The sequence below is a fragment of the Pristis pectinata genome, chromosome 35 (genome assembly GCF_009764475.1).
Source record: "Pristis pectinata isolate sPriPec2 chromosome 35, sPriPec2.1.pri, whole genome shotgun sequence".
Classification (NCBI taxonomy): Eukaryota; Metazoa; Chordata; class Chondrichthyes; order Rhinopristiformes; family Pristidae; genus Pristis; species Pristis pectinata.
Genome location: NC_067439.1, coordinates 7,285,985 through 7,303,616, shown reverse-complemented (window position 1 = coordinate 7,303,616; position 17,632 = coordinate 7,285,985). Strand labels below are relative to the sequence as shown.

At 41.0% G+C, this 17,632-nt stretch overlaps 1 protein-coding gene across 3 annotated transcripts in view; it reads right to left on the bottom strand.

Moving 5' to 3' along the window:
* Window positions 1-17,632, bottom strand: part of arhgap35a (Rho GTPase activating protein 35a) — a 121,200-nt gene that overhangs the window by 62,346 nt on the left and 41,222 nt on the right. For all 3 annotated transcript variants that reach the window (XM_052044076.1, XM_052044075.1, XM_052044074.1), the window contains one exon: window positions 13,622-17,539. In XM_052044076.1, the coding sequence (XP_051900036.1) occupies window positions 13,622-17,335 (3,714 nt within the window). In that variant the 5' untranslated portion in view covers window positions 17,336-17,539. The remainder of the gene's footprint in view (window positions 1-13,621; window positions 17,540-17,632) is intronic.

Sequence of the window (17,632 nt, the reverse complement as noted above, 5' to 3'; positions counted from 1 at the left end):
GGCATGCAAACTCAATGTCGACTTCATCCACAAAACCCAGGTCAACAGTACTAACCCCACTAAGGGACCAAGCAGGAAGTTGAGATAGGATTTTTGGTCTGCGGGGGAATCAAGTGGTTATGGGAAACAAGCAGGAAAGTGGAGTTGAGGCCAATGATCAGAGCATTTGTAATCTTTGAATAGTGGAGCAGGCTTAAGGGGGCGGAGAGTCTACTTCTATTTCTTGCATGCCACTGTTCAACTGTGGAACTACAGCAATCCTATTAGCACAAAGTTTGAGTTCAGATTTAGAATCTTCTGAGCAATCTTGGCCTTGCATGGAATGGGCTTGCCAGCAGATTCTAGTAGTTGTTTTTCCAAACACATTTGTTCTAAGACCACATTCAAATAAAAAGCATTCAGCATGCAATTCTTCAGAGCTCTTAACAGACAGATTGGTGAACAGGAGGGTGATGATATTCAGTGTAACACATAATAAAGATGCTGAAAATAGAAAGTATTTCATTAAAAACTGATTAAAATTAAATTAATAATTAACCTAATTTATTTGTCTGGATGTTTTATACAAAAAATAATTTTATGTATACAAAGAATAAAAATACTGCCTGGTAAATAGACGTTATTAGTGAGATTATACAAATCAGCAAATAGTCTCATCAGTAATGAGTATCGACCAGCTTAGATGCACCTGGGAATTCTTCTCAGGCCAGTTCATGCCCCTGAGCATTACTCAGTAATCACCCCCACACCACTGGACTTTCATAACAAGAATATACACGAAACCAGTCACATCAACCAGGAGAAAAAGATCAAGAAAGTATAAACAGAGCATATCAATAAAGAAATCAATTTAGGATCACAAATGGTTTAGAGAGAAAGGTTAAATATAGTGACAGCATTTGTCACTAGGCAGAGAGGAGGTAGCCGAGTAACTGCCATGTCAATGTTGATGACCACTTCAAAAGCGATGGTTTAAAAGCATGATTTATATTCATCTATTCTTCACTTGCTGCATGTGTGGAAAAATTACTCTGCTTTTAAGATTAGTTGTTGTAGCTTCTCAGTCCTTTAAAGAGTAAATTGACTGCCCATCTCAACTCATTGGTTGAAACAGTGTTATCAATTAATATGGATTGTTTTTAAGTGATAAGGAAAAGCAGGCAGCACCTTTAAGAGAGGCCTTAAACAGAAATGTTAGAAAGTGAATAATGTGCAGAGGGCTCCAGAGTAGAACCTGGATACTTCTGCTGCCCATCATCCAGGAATACCAAAGGAGACTGCTGTATTCCCCACTATCTGATAAAAAGCCTGTGACCATGATAAGAGCTTTCAGTACATACCTCAGCAACTGCCAGCATATTAAAACTGAGGGAAAGCAAGCTCAAAATACATTGCAAATAGGCAATTCCAGACATACACGGTGCAGTATTGATCTCATTACATGATCCTAATATTCTCCAAATACAGAGCACTTCTGACATTTACATATCGTGGATGTTTCAGAGATCAGCAGACCTCTGTTGCACTGCTTCACATTGAAAGCAGAGGACAAGATATTTCATGTAAACAGTACCATAAGCAGCAGCACATGTATAATTCATCATATGTAATAACATTGAGGCCAAATGGTGCAATTCTTGTTCCTTTCTGGGTCATTTAAAGCCCAATTAGTCTTGGGTACATTTGCAAGACAGTTAAGAGATTATGCTGGCTATTTATTTGGACACTTGCATAGGTACATCTCATTGCTTATGAGAGGGTAAGGGAATTCATCATTTTACTCTATGAAAGTTGGGGACTAATGTAATTTAAATTGCGTACATTTTTATTCACACCTAATACATTTGATTTAGCTCCAGCTATAAACGAATAGAACTTAGGCTGAGAGTGTTGCACTATTGGAGTGTATGGCCTTGATTTTCCCCATTTTGTCACGTTCCACATGAAACTACCAGCACTTAGCAATGCAAGTGTCTGCAAATTTCCAGGAATCCAAGATGAATGGGAAGTCCTGATCTTGCTGGCCTAGCTTTACCAGAGATGTGCCCCTACAGTTGGAGCTTACACCAAAGAAAAGGGCAAGTTACACATTTTTAATTCGATACATTTAATTTTACATATATTTTTAAATAAGAAATAACAAGAAATAATAAGATTTAAGTGTTTCTGAATATCAGGGACATTTAGAAACAGGAATAAACACGACTGCTTTAATAAATAGCAAGCCTGTCGGCAGGTTTTTCCAGCCTGTCAAAAGTTTCTAGAGGGGTTTCGTGGGCTCTGTGTATTCTGGTCCACCTACATCCGTCGAAGTCCATCTACCACAGAGGGCTTTACCATTTGCTCCAGGGCAGACTCACCTAGCAAGACCAGCCACATGGACTTGTACTAAGTCCCAGGCAATGAGGAATGTGAGCTGAAAGTGCTGGTGGCAGAGTCCCACTCAGCACAATCCAGGCCAGCATCTCTGTACTCAAAGTAGTGCCAAATGATCTTTACAGAGTTACCTCATGGACAATATTGCATTTGGCCTAATATCACTAAAATGGATTTCTTAACCATCTACCTTAATGCTATTTGAGAAAACTCTGAACACCTCCATATTTGTAGTAACAGCTTTAAGACACCATGAACTCATGAAAAACAGTTCAGGGTTCCCCTGTGACCATTCCCTGGATAATTGGGGGTGGGGGAGAGGTGAGGAAAGAAATGATCTTTCAGGGGCTAGCAGCAGCAGTCAAGCTTCTGGCACTGTGACTGGCTCTGAGGGTCAAAAGGGAAAGGCAGCAGTCAGACAGAGCGATAGTGATAGGAGACTTGAGAGTGAGGGGGGTACAGACAGGAGTTTCTGTGGCCACAGAAGATACACCAGGATAGTGTTGCCTCCAGGGTGCTAGGGCCAAGGATGTCTCCGAGTGGTTGCAGAACATTCTCAAGGGAGAGTGCAAACAGCCAAAAGTCCTTGTACATGTTGGTGCAAACAACATAGGTGGAACAAGGGATGAGGTCCTGCAGAATGAATAGAGGGAGTTAATTAAAAGTCAAGTCGGACCTCAAGGATAGTGATCTCCAGATTACTCCCGGTACCACGTGCTAACAAGGTCAGAAATTGAAAGATAGGCCAGATGAATGCATAGTTAAGGAGCTGGTGCAGGGGTCAGGGATTCAGGTTCTTGGGACATTGGGATCTCTTCTGGGGTAGAGGCAACCTGTACAAGAGGGAAGGGTTGCACTTGAACCAGAGCGAGACCAATGTCCTTGCAGAGAAATTTGCTAGTGCTACATGGGAAGGTTTAAACTAATTGGCAGGGATGTGGGACTCTGAGCAAGAGCTAGTCATGGGATAAAGCAGTAGCCAGTGAGAGCAAGTCTAGTAATCAGGATAGCCATGGCCACAGAATAGGGAGGGAAAGGAATACTCAGTTAAACTGCAGTTATTTCAATGCATGAGGCTTAAGGCAAGGCAGATGAACTCACAGCATGCATAGGCTCTGGGGACTGGGACATTATAGCCATAACAGAAACGTAGTTGAGAGAAGGGCAGGACTGGCAGAACAATGCTCCAGGATACAGATGCTACAGGCATAACAGAGGCACAGGTAAGCAAGGAGGGGGTGTTGCCTTTTTGATAAGGGAGGACGTAACAGCAGTGCTTAGAAATGACATTCTTGGGGTCTTGGGTGATCATCCAGTGAGGCCATATGGGTAGAACTTGAGACACAAGAGGAGGGTCACTCTTCTGGGGCTGTATTTATAGACCCCCCACCCCAAAAAATAGTCAGTGGGAATTCAAGGAGGTGTGTAGAGAAATTGTTCATAGTTATAAGAATAATAGGGTTGTGTTAGAGGGAAATTATACATAGGGTCCTACTTGGAAGAGAGCAATACTGGACCTTCTCTTGGGGAATAATGCAGGGCAAGTAATTGAAGTGGCAGTCAGGGAGCACTTTGGCTCTAGTGACCATAATTCTATTAAAGATATTTATGGAAAAGGATAGAACAGGTCCAGAGGTTAGGGTCCTAAACTAGAGCAGGGCTAATCTTGGGGGAATTAGGCAAGATCTAGCAGAGATCTATTGGGTGAGCCTGCTTGACAGGAAAACAATGAATGGCAAGTGGGAGGCTTTTAACAGTGTGATATCAGGAGTCCAGGGGCAGCATGTTCCTGTTAGGGTGAAGCGTAAACCTGGCAAGTTTTGGGAACCCTCACTGAGGCACTGATCAAGAAAAAGGGAGCATACATTGGATTTAGGAGGTTGGGGATGAGCGAATCACTGGATCACTGCAGAAAAATTAAGAATACACTTGAGGGAAATCAGGAGGGCAAAGAGAGGGAATGAGATGGATCTGTCAGGCAAGGTTAAGGAAAAGCCCAAGAAGTTCTATACCCATATTGTGTAAAAGGATGGCTAGAAAGAGAGAGTGGTCCTCTAGAGATCAGCAGGGCCATCTATTTCTCAAGCCAAAAGAAATGGGTGGGATTTTTAATGAACATTTCTTCTCACTTTACTGAGGAGAAAATAATGGTTGCTCAAGAGATAATGCAAACAAGTGGAGATGTTTTGGAGAACGTGCATATTACTAGGGAGGAGGTATTTGTAGCTTTACAGTTCATTAAGGTGGATAAATCTCCAGGGCCTGACCTAATGCATCCTTGGACCTTGTGGGAGGCTAGAGAAGAAATTGTAGAGGCCCTTGCAGAGATACTTGCTTCATTGTTACCTGGTGAAGTTCTCAAAGACTGAAAAGTAGCTAATGTTGTTCCATTGCTTAAGGGTAGCAAGGACAAGCCAGGGAACTACAGGCTAGTCAGACTGACATCAGTAGTGGGTAAGTTACTGGAGGGAATTCTGAGTGACAGGATCTACCAGCATTTGGATAAACGAAGTGTGATTAGGAGTCATCATGGCTTTATGCATGGAAAGTCGTGCATGACCAATCATTTAGTTCTTTTTGAAGAGGTAACCAAAAGTGTAGATGAGAGTAGGACAGTGGATATTGTCTATTTGTACTTGAACAAGGCCTTGGACAAGGTCCCACATACTAGACTGGTCTCAAAGGTTAGGTCCCATGGAACCAAGGGAGGGCCATTTAGGTGGATTCAAAATTGGCTCAGAGGCAGGAAGCAGAGGGTGGTGTTTGAAGGTTGTTTCTCAGAATGGAGGCCGATGACTAGTGGTGTGGTACAGGGGTCAGTGTTGGGACCCCTGTTATTTCGTTATTTATATAAATGATTTGGATGCAAATGCACAAGGTTTGATCAGTAGGTTTCCAGATGACATGAAATTAGGTGGTGGTGTTGATAGTGATGAAGGTTATCATAGATTATGAGGGTATCTTGATCAGTTAGGGAAGTGGGCCAAGGAGTGGCAAATAGATTTCAATACAGATACATGTGATGTGATGCATTTTGGAAAGTCAAACCAGCATAGGATTGTATCGTGAATGGTAGGGCACTAGGGAGTGTAATGGAACAGAGGCACCTAGGAGTACAAGTGTAGAGTTGGCTGAAAGCAGCATCACAGGTAGACAGGGTGGTGTAAAAGGTGTAAAGGTATTTAGCACACTGGCTTTCATCTGTCAAGGCATTGAATATAGAAGTTGAGACATTATGTTGCAGTTGTGCAGCCTCACCAACAATTTGTATTTGGGAGTACTGTGTACAGTTTTGATCACCCTGTTGTAGGAAAGATGTGGTTAAACTGGAAAGAGTGCAGAAAAGATTTACGAGAATGTTGCCAGGACAAAAGGGCCTGAGTTATAGGGAGAGGTTGGCCAGGCTTGGTCTTGGAACGTAGGAGAATGAGAGGCCGACCTTATAGAAGTGTTTAAAATTATGAGAGGCATAGGTAATGTGGATGGCGACAATCTTTTCCCCAGGATAGGGGAGTCCAAAACTAGGGGACATAGGCTTAGGGTGAGAGGAGAAAGATTTAAAAAAAGGGACCCGAGGGGCAACATTTTCACCAGAGGAAGTGGCTCAAGCAGGTATAATAGTATCATTTAAGGATGGGTACAGGAGGGGCAGGGCTTAGGGAGATATGGGCCAAACACAGGAAATTGGCACTAGCTGGGTGGGCACCATGACTGGTATGGACTGGTTGCACTAAAGGGCCTGTATCCGTGCTGTACTGCTCTGCATCAGTACAAGCTTTTCCCATGGTAAGCAGTCAAGGATACAATAGTATCACAGAAAATGTTATATTGTGCAGTGAGAAACAGGTGCTATCAGTAAAAGTCAGTTAAAAATAATTTGGTAGTTGAACTGAACACTACCTTGGAGACAAATGGAAAGATTTAGTGGACAACTTGGAAAGAAATGCAAGCCTGGATAGAATTGAAATATAACATCTATAGCATGTCAGAAATAGTATAACATCTGCTAGTACACAGCATGTACAACAGCACCAAAAATACATCTTGAAAATAATTCTCTAACATTTAAGACCATCCTAAATATGTAATTATAGAATATTTAATTCAGTTAGGCTCCAAATTTGGGTCCTAATAATTAATATACTCCATGCCCAATTTCAGAATGCTGCTCATGGTTCAATTGACGTGAATAGCAAGTGAACTTCAGTTCATGCGAGTTAGATTGATTGAGGTACCTTTAACCACTCTCTCGTTATTTTTCCATAAAGGAAAAAAATTATTGAATGCTAATGACTACCATAGACACTTAACACATTTATTTTCTCCATCGAGATCAAAAAACAGAACCTTAAATTGCGTCACTGAGATACTCCTTGATGCCTGCCCCTTTAGGTTTAATCACCTTCTTCCCACCTTCCTATCTCCAGCAAGTCACCTGGTAGGCAGGACAATTTCTTGGACTAACAGTATCAGTAGGCAATTCATGGTTATCAAGAAATACACCACCCCATGCAGAGCCTATTCTGCCATTCAATATGACCAATTTTATATCTCTAAACTACTTTTCCCACCCTACATCTGAGTGTCATAAAATCCATTACTTTTGCCTATACTCAATAACTGAACATCTACAACACTCAAGGGTAGAAAACTCCAAACAGTGTACAATCCTGTTTCTCAATCTGAAATGCCTTATTCCAAGGTTACTTGCCCTAGTTCCAGAACTAGTCACCAAACAAAAAACTAGCATCAAGACCGCCAAGTACACATTAGTTTGGCTCAATGAAGAACACTATTTGTTCCTGCTGTTGCCAGTTCTCATCAAATCAAAGCTAGTTTAAAACTTAAAAATTTATACATACAGTCACCTCCAATCAAGAAAGCTCACTGTAATCTCTTGCAGAAACCTATAGGTACTACTGTTAAAAAGGCTTTGTAGCTAAATACTAGGTTATCTTTTTGGAAGCTCAGAACTTCAATATCTAAATTATGTCCTCATAATAAATGTTCCAATAATCAAAGGAGAATTATTTCTGTATTTAAACTATAATGCCTTTAATTTGTCATGTACCTTTTACCCTTCCCATCCACTCTTTACTTACAAGTTACAGTGTTGTGCCAGTGGGCACTGGTTATTGTTAATCATTTTAACTTGAGACAGCAATTCAACACAAGCAGTGGTGAAAGGTCCTCCTTTTCTGACGGACAGATCAGCAACCATTAGAAGTTGAAGGTTCTAAACTGTACCTCATTGTCTTAGCTCAAATGAAGAAGGAGTACCAAAATGATTTGCAAGAGGGGCTATATGGTGAAAACCCACCCAAACTTTTACTTTTCTAGTTGTATTTACACTGCATTAACTCCTCAAATTTCATACATGGCCACACTTCAGGATAGTCTAATTACTTTCAACTCAAAGTCTATTTTTTTATATGTGCTGAAGCAAGAGCAAAAAAATGAAATAAATGTGGCAAAGGAAAAACAATGTTAGGAACTACATTTGATCCCAGGGCCAAAATAGCAAGCTAGAAACAAAGTCACCAACTGAACATTAAGAAAATGGAATATACAATTAGTCAAAAAAAAAGACTAAACTACTGAGCTGCTTGAAGTAGCTGAGATTTACTTCATGATTTTTTAAAATTGCTTGTGCACCACAAAAGTGAAATTCAGAATCTAATGAAGCCTTTGTACCTTTGAGTCAAGCTATTATTTGATTTGTACAGTACCACTTCAAAATTTTAGCTTGGTATTAAGCAGTGAGCAATTAGAAAAAACTTGCAAGTTTTCTTTTAACAAAAGCAGCTGAACTTATGATGCTGTTTACCCCAACAGAGCCCATATGCTGTGCTAACACAGCCAAACATTGCTATCTGTTGAGCCGAGGGACATTTGACTCCCAACAAGGTTGCAGCTCCCAATCACATTAGGATTTGAGCAGGTAACTAAGGCACCACACAATACTACTATTGAGATTTGGTTGCAAGGTGACCCAGGACCGGGAACTCAATATTCCAAAAGAGTAGGCAAAGGGAAGGAAGTAGGGTAGCTTTGTTTGTCAAGTAAGGAATCGAGCAGTGCTGAGTGATATCAATGTAGTGGATAATGTGGAATCAGTTTAGGTGGAAGTAACAAATAGCAGGGAAAAGGATGAAGATGTATAGCCACTCCCCACCAAGTGCTGCTTCTCAATAGGAGATGGGGAAATATCAAAGGCAGGTGGGAAGAGAACTGCAATTATGGGTGATTATTTATTGGACTAATCAAACGGTCAACAGTACAGTGGAAGAGAATTTGTGGAGTGTCAGGTATTGCTTCTTAGAGTGGGATGTTACAGAACTTTCCTGGGAACAAGCTATTTTAGTTTTGGTCATGTCTAATGACATAGGATTAATCAAAGGTGTTATGTTAAGGGTCGCCTGGGGAGTAATGATCACAATTTGGTAGAACTGCAGACACAGTTTGAGGGCAAAAACCCGGAGTCCATAATCAATAGCCTATTTACATAGTCCACTTCTCCAGCAAGGGATAGATCAATGGATGAGCAGAGACATATTTAAACAGCTAATTCAAAACACTCGGCAGAAATTTATCCCAACTAGAAAAAGGGATCCCAGGAGAAAGATGAACCTGCCTACTAATATTTTGTTAACAGAGGTGGTCAAGGAAAACATTTAATCAAAGACTAGGGTATATAAAGTGGCAAGGGCTAGTGATAGACCAGAGAATGGAATTTACAAGAACCAGCAGCAAGAGACTGAGGCAGAAAACTGATGAGGAAAAAAAAATCTGACAATATTAAAAACAAACAGCAAGGGTTTTTCTAGATATAAAAAGGAAGAATAGCTCGGTTAAGTGTGGGACCCCTATAGAGCCACACTAGGGAATTAATAACAGGAAAATAAGGAAATGCAAACAAGTTAACTTAGTACTTTGCCTTGGTCTTCACAGTGAAGGACACTGCAAACATCCCCAAGCTATCAGATGGGCTAGTTTGAAACTGGAAGAACTTTTAACAATTATTACAAGGGAGAAGTATTAGAAAAACTAATGGGACTGAAAGTGGACAGTTGCCCGGTCCCAAAGGCCTGCAATGTAAGGATTTTAAAGAAAGCAGTTGCAGAGATAGTCGAGCTATTGGTTGAGGTTTTTCAAAACTCGCAGAGTTCCAGGAAGGTACCAGCAGATTGGAAAACTGCAAATGTAACTCCATTGTTTTTTTTAAAAAGAGAAAAGAAAGGCTTGCCATTCTAATATCTGTTGTTGGCAAGATGGAGTCTATAAATCAATAAAGAAATAGCATTTAGAAAAGATTTATGTAATCAAACCAAGTCAACATGGTTTTGTGAAAGATAAATCATATTTAACAAATTTGCTAGAGTTCTTTGAGGATGTAACAAGCAGAGTTGATAAAGGGAAACCTACAGATGAGGTGTATTTAGATTTTCAGAAAAGCACTCGACAAGGTGCCACATAAAAGCCTGGTGCACAAGAGCACATGATATTAGGGAATAGTGTTAGCTTGGATTAAAGTTTGGTTATTGCAGAGAAGACAGTCAGAATAAATGGGCTTTAAGCTGGAAGGATACAACTAGTGGTGTGTCACAAAGATCAGTTCTCATCCGTCAATTATTTACAATTTATATTAATGACCTGGAGGATGGGAGCAGAGTATAAAGTATCCACATTCACAGATGACATGAAAATAGGTGGGAGGGAATGTTGCAATGATATCAGGACTCTGACACTGGATATAGATAGGTTGAGTGAGTGGGCGAAAACTTGGCAAATAGACTAATGTGGGAAAGCACAAGGATTCACACTTGGGTAACACTAATCTAAAGGCACACTTATTTAAATAGAGGATGACTGCAGATGAGCGCACTAGAGGGATCTGGATGCTCATGCACAAGTCACAAAATATTAGCAGGCAGGTACAGCAAGTGATTAGAAAGGCAAATGGCATATTGGCCTTTACTGCGAATTAGGGTTGGAGTTTAGAAATAAGGTGAAATTGTTACAATAGTACATAGTACTACTGCTGAGGCCACAACTGAAGTACTGTGCACAATTTAGGTCCCCTTAAGGGTCTGGCACAGGAGGCAGTCCTACAGATTCACTAGCCTAACTCCTAGGGTAAGAGTTGTCCTATCACAAGCAGTTAAAGAAATAGCTCTGTGTTATTTAGAGTTTAGAGCAAGGGGTGATCTCATTGAAACATACCAAGATCCTTAGTTGGCACGATAGGGCAGATGTCGAGACGCTTCCATTAGCAGGAGAATCTCATTGCCCTTCTGTGACTATGCTGCTCCCAACCTCCAAACTCAAACAGGCCTCACTATTTTGTAAGAATTCCATCCCTTCAACTGTGGCCTCGAACATCTTCTACCATCTAAGGATCCCTCCACTCCTTTAAGACTCCACTTAAAAGTACACCAAGCGCGAGTCACCTATCACAAAGTTTGCTTGATGAACAGTACATCATCTTCCAAATAGCCACAATGCTCTTCTGGCCAGAATTTCTCAGAAACATCAGCTCTTCACAAATTTATGAGCGCTCTTACTAGTGCCAACAAGTTCCAGACCAGGACTAAAGCCAATGCCCTCAACCAACTGGACTAATCTAGCAATTTCCTGGCTGCGCTTGTACACTGGACTTTGTGGTCTTGCAGTGGAATATAAACTTACATTTAATCTGGGAATCTGATTGCAGATTCTCCACCAGTTGGAATATTGCAGGCTCCATAACCCCATTTATTTGATGGAAGATTTTATAACTGAGTTATATCTTTATTTTAAGTACTGTAATTTTTTAAAAGTTAAATGTTATTTAATTCTTAATCATTTAAACATTTAACAATTTTCGAATGCTTTTTAATGCCAGGCCTATAGCAGATTGAGAAAAAAAAAGCTTTGACAGAACTCAGTAGTTCTGAGCCATTTTTTCCCTTAAGCTGAGTATCCATGGTTATCTTGTTATTGCCATTATGAAGTGTCAGAACATTGCTGATACATACACAAGAGATTCTGCAGATGCTGGAATCTGGAGCAACACACAGTTTATTTATCTCCATAGATGCTGCTGGACCTGCAGAGTTCTCCACTAGGAACTCGGCAGATCCGGCAACATCTATGGAGAGAAATAAACAGTCGCTGAAGGGTCTTGACCCAAAACTTTGATTGTTTATTTCTCTCCATAGATCCTGCCTGACCTGCTGAGTTCCTCCAGCATTTTGCGTGTATTGCTAATAGATGCCAGTTGTCATTTTGGTTAGCTTGGTGCAACAAACTGCAAGAGAAACAGTATAAGCTAACAAGCTTGCTTTTCCAGCATTTTTCTTGAGTGAAAGTTAATCACCTTAAATTATTCCTGCCAACAGTGAGATTTGCATCTAAGCTAAGCAGCTCAAAATTCTGCAGGTATATACAAAACAGGTTTTGAGGAATGCTATTTGTCAAACACGTGACACAGTCTCTTCAGGTCCTACTCAGAGTACCAAGTGGCAAAAATAAAAAAGGTAAAATTTAATACAGCATGCATGACAAAATTTGAAAACAATAATCACAAATAAAGCCAGTAATCACATTGCGTTTGGCACTTAAATGTGAAGTTCTAGAGTTGTACAGTACAGAAACAGGCCCTTCAGCCCCCTAAATCTCTGCCGACGTTTTTACCCATCCTACACTAATCCCATTTGCCTGCATTAGAACAGTAATCTTCTGTGCCTTCCTATTTAATTGCTTGCCTAAACGTCTCATAAATGCAGTAATTGCATTGACTCCACCACCTCCTCTGGCAGGGCATTCAAGATATTAACCACACTGGAATAAAATGTTTCCCTGAAATCCCCTTCAAAACTCCCTCTTCTCAATCCTATGCCCTCTTGCCTTTGATACCCCTATCATGGGAAAAATTCTGACTATCTACCCTATGCATGCCTCAAGTTTTATATCCTGCTATCAGATCACCCCTCAAGCCTCCTTCACTCCAAGGAAAACAAATCCAGCCTATCCAATCTCTCCCCATAACTGAAGTCCTCCAATCCAGGCAACATCCTGGTCAATCTGCTTTGCACCCTCTCCAAGGCAACCACATCTTTTCTACAGTGTAGTGACCAAAACTACAGACAATATGGCAAATGTGGTCTCACCAGTGTTTTATAAAGTTGCAACATAACATCTCAAATTTTATATTCTGGGTTCTGTCCCACAAAAGGCAAGAATGCCATATGCCTTCTTCACTACACTATCTACATTATTGCCATTTTCAGGGAATTATGGACTTGAAACCCAAGGTCCCTCTGTTCAATAACATTCCTTACAGCCTGACCAGTTATTATGTCTTACCCCTATTTGACTTCCCAAATGCGTCACCTCACACTAGTCAGGATTAAATTCCATGTGCCAAGGCTCCACCCAACTTTCCAACTGACCTTTATCCTACTATAGCCTTAGACAGCCTTCCTTGCTATCTATACCACCAATGTTTGTATTATCCACAAACTTAGTAATCATATCTCCTAGGTTCACATCCAAGGTGTTAATATATCAAAGGTTGCAGCACCAATCCCTGCAGTACACCATTGGTCAGACTTCCAAGAAAAGCATCCTTTCAACACTATCCTACCTCCCATCATCAAGCTAATTTTGATTAGCCAGCTCACCTCGGATCCCACTTGTCTTAACCTTCTAGACTAGCCTACCACGGGGAACCTTTACTAAAAAAAAAGTCCACACAGACAACATCAACTGCCTGCCTTCATTATTCTTCTTAGTTATCGCCACAAAAAGCTCAAATGAGAGAGGCAGGATTTTGCCCACACAAAGCAATTCTATTCCTGATCAGCCTCTGCTTTTCCAAATGTACATATATTCTACCCCTTAAGATTTTTCCCCAGTAATTTCCCTACCACTGACATAAGACTCGCCAGCCTGTAGTTACCTGGCTTATGTCTGCTGCCCTTCTTAAATAAAGGAACATTAACTATCCTCCAATCTTCTGCACCTCATCTATGGCCAACAAAAATCTCCATCAGAGCCCCAGCTATCTCCTCCCTTACTTCCCATAGCAACCTGGGATAGATCTCATCTGACCTGGGGATAATCTTGTTCTGATTATTAGTAAAGCAAAAATGATATCTTAACCTTATCCAATTCCCCCTGCCTCAAATCATAAAAAGGACAAGTCTGTTCACTTTTGCTCAGAAATAGTTGGAAAGAATTCTGTAAAAGGAAGGAATCTTACCCTTGATGTTGGCCTTCTCAAACTACGTAGGAGCTTCCCTCGCTTCGATTCATCTCCATCCGTTTCATAAGTATTGGGTGTATTATCTCCCTTGGGCAATGAAGAATCAGCTTCTGCTTTTTTCTGTGATAAGGACCCTAGTTCATCATCACTCCCAACACTGAAACTTGTGCGATAACTTGCAAACTTGCCCAATTTTTTGGACCGATCCCTGTACAACGACGGTTTGCTGACGGATGAAAGTTTCCTCTGACGCTCCAGAGAGCTGATATCCATCTCACTATCTGATCCATTACCACTTCCATTCGATTGCGACTTGGCAGAAATAGAATTCCGGATGGTTATAATTTTGCCCTGGGTACTGTCATGCGGCACTGAGTAGATATTCTCTTCATCCCCTCTTGGTCTTACCAATGTGTCTATTGGTTCTGCATAGTCAGACATGTACGACCCATCGTCAGAAGGCGCCCAACTTACGGTTGAAGGCTTCCTCTGCATTTCTTTGCTTCCTGGTTCTTTCCCCTCAGAGGAATCCATTTTCTTCATCAGTTTGTCAAAATGCACCATTGGCTTTGGTTTTACTGGAGGAGGTACTTTGTTACTTAGCCTCTCAAAAGAACCAAGGGTGCTACACAGCAGGTAGTTCTCATTCCCTTCAAGGTCCATTGAGAGCTTAGACTGCTCCTTGATCACTGCAGACCCGGAAGTTTCATCACGTAGTGCAACGTAAGGTGGTGGACCTTCAATGTCCTCATCATAATCAAAGCAGATTGAATTGTTGAGGGGTGAGCTGGGCCTGGGAGAAAAGCCAAATACTTCTTCTGTATTACTGCATGCTTCAGCTGCATTATCATACATGTGTGAAGTTTCAACAATGGTTTTCTTTTCAGCTGCATCTCTGAAAAATGGGGCAAAAATCTCCACATTGTGCTGAAGTGACTGCCCACCAGTTATTTTAACAAACTTGCCACAGATCTCTTGAGCAATTTCTTGGCCTTCTTCAAGCTGGTCCCGTGACACATCGCTCTCCAATACTTCAGCTCCATCAGTGACTGCTACTAACTGAATAGGAATAATGTCCTGCACATCTGACAAAAAAGCTCTGAGCATAGCCAAGGAAGCTTTACGCCTTGCTAAGTAAAAAATAATGTACCCATGGACTAATTGGTTTTTCCTTATGTTGAAAGAGGAATGATAGGAGAGAACAGATAGTTCAATACGCTTACGCATTGCTCCGATTGCTAATTCAAGCATGACTGAATTACTGTTCCCAGGTTGCAATGAACTACAAAAGTGAGGTTGAATAATGGAGAGGAGAACTTCATCCACACCAAACAGATCACCACACATCAAACACATTACTATTCGGAGATCTGCATCAGTTAAGTCTTTAATGCTTGGGGAAGAACTTACTAGATTCAAATTGCGTTTCATGGTATCCAACAAGCCTTTCAAAGCCTGATTGATTTGCAATTCACTGAAATTTCGTCCAGAACCCACACTATGAGAAGTTACATCAACAAAAAGGCATTGCAATTTGTTGGCGAGTTGCTGGCCATGGTTCCTCAAAGTCTGTAGTGTTTCTCCACCACTCTCCCTTTTGTAAGCCAGAACTAGAGTTAGAGGCAACTGTGCTAAATGATTGTCCCTTCGGTCTAAAGTTGATTCTTTCAGTTTCTCTAAGCTCTCCTTTATGTAGTACAGTGATTCTTTGGAGTTGTACAGGCAAAGGCAACCATGAGGTTGAAAGGTTGGTGTCTGAAAAGAATTAACCCGATGTTTCACATTACCTTCTATTGGTCGTAATGACAGCTCATACATTTTTCCCTCAAGAACGTATTTATCATCAGTACACAGCACTCGAATTTCATTAGCCAGTTCATGTGCAAGTCCATCCTTGCCAAGTAGTACAAGGTTGAGTTTGTCAGCATTAGAGTCTGAATGAGAGTTTAGATGGCTTCGATCTGAAGATCGATAAAATTTAGCAGCCAACAATTGTTCAACTTTGCTATCAATACAATTTTGACTGTTTGGACACGTCTCCTTCGTCGGATGATATACAAAATGAATGTGTTTTAACACAAGGGCATCTCGTTCAGCTTGCAGTTTCTGAAGTGCCTTAAATCGTTGCTCATCTCCTAGAACATCCTGGATGAGACCCATTTTCTCCTTGCTGGGCTTTGCATCCAATTCCAATTCATAAAACAACTCTGAATACTCTAAAAGCAGTTCTTGAAATTGATCCTTGGCTTTATCTATTATCTCACGTTGATGTCTACTGTAAATATCTTGGTATTCCTGCTCTTGGAGCCACTGATAGAATTCCTCATTCATAACAAAACTTCTAGCCTCTTCCCATGGTTTTCCAGGAGTTATGAAGGGCGACGATGACAGATTTTCCTTAAAAGCCCTCCTCATCTCTTCTCTTTTTCTTTCATTCTTCAGTTTTTCTAAATGCTTTCTGAATTGATCTTCTGCACATTTCCCAGCCAGCAAATCAAATGGAATTCTGTTGTCATCCATTTTGTCAATATGATCAGTTTTATCCCAGGGTGTTTCACTCAGAACAACAAACCAGGCTAAAAAATCCTGTTTGGTCTTCAACCTCTGCTGTGCCATGATCCAGTTCAAGTTCTCAATCTCATTCAGATCAGGGAAAAGGGCATCAAGAGCTAGTACAAGTTTACTGAGGTACTTGTTCTTTAAGTGCTCAATGTGCCTCTCCTTGAGCATCATAATATGCTGCAAGAACAGTTTTTTGGCCTTCGGGGTTCCTTCAAGATGCACATAATCCTGGAATTCAGGTTTCAAATGCATTTTCCTAGTGGCATTCATCCAACTTTCATTATAATGGGTGACACACTGGTTAATGATAAATTCATACTTGTCTTTTGCATTAGCTATTAGTTGACTTTGTTGCTTCAATGCTTCATAATATGGAATTATCTTGGGCCTCGACCGGCTTTTATCTATTAACTGCACTAAAGTACTAAATGCCAGTTCCACGTTGACATTTGATCGTGCTGATGTCTCCACCACTTGGAGGTTCTTCTTAGTCATAGCAAAGGAGTGAGCTTCACGTATGTACCGCTCCACCCCTTCGTCGCATTTTGTCAGCACCACCACGATGGGTTTTTTTGTTTTTATTATTTGGTTATACAAGTTTGTAATAAATTTAAGCTGGTCCTCAAAATTTCTGTTCATACCCCGGCTGACATCTATGCAAAGGAGGAAACCATCAATTAATAGCTTCCCTTCTGGCATCTGCTTCTGTTCAAAGTCTTGTTCCAGACCCAATTGGTCAGTGCAAATATACATCAGCTTTTCAGCAGATGCCAATTTGGTAGCTGCAGCACGTTTAATATAGGGTTGCAGGGCAGTGCTCCGGTGAGGCTGAAAAGTCTGATCGTCAATGAACTCAGTCTGTTCCACCACATGAATTCGACACTCCACTCCTTCCTCCACCGGTCTACCAACTTCACCCCAGTACAAAAAATGGTCATTGTTAACAACACGGCCCCCAAAGTCACTGGTGCTAAGGACTGACGTGTGGTCAAGATGAAATTCATCAGCTTTAGGGCGCACAAACCGATTGCAGAAACAAGACTTGCCAACTCCGCACTGGCCTTTCTCCTTTTCCGTCCCAGATAATCCCACGACACTGATGTTGTAATTTGGGATCCGAACATCCTGTTTTTTTGCCATCATAATCATCCAATCATCCTGATACTGTCAACAGCATGTTAGTAGTTGTACCTACTCCCAAGTACAGTACCACTGTAGATCTCCTGGCAATCTGAAGGGTGCAGAGTTACAGACAGACACCTTTTGCAACACTAGCTTCAGATCCCATATTTCTGTGGTCCCCAGTATTATGATCCTTCCAAAGAGTGAAAAATAGATGATCCCAATAATACCCTGTGAAAGAAAAACAAGACGAGAGGAATTTCATTAGAATGGAAAATGAAATTGCAATGAAGACTTCGCGAACCCTGCATCCAAATGAAATTG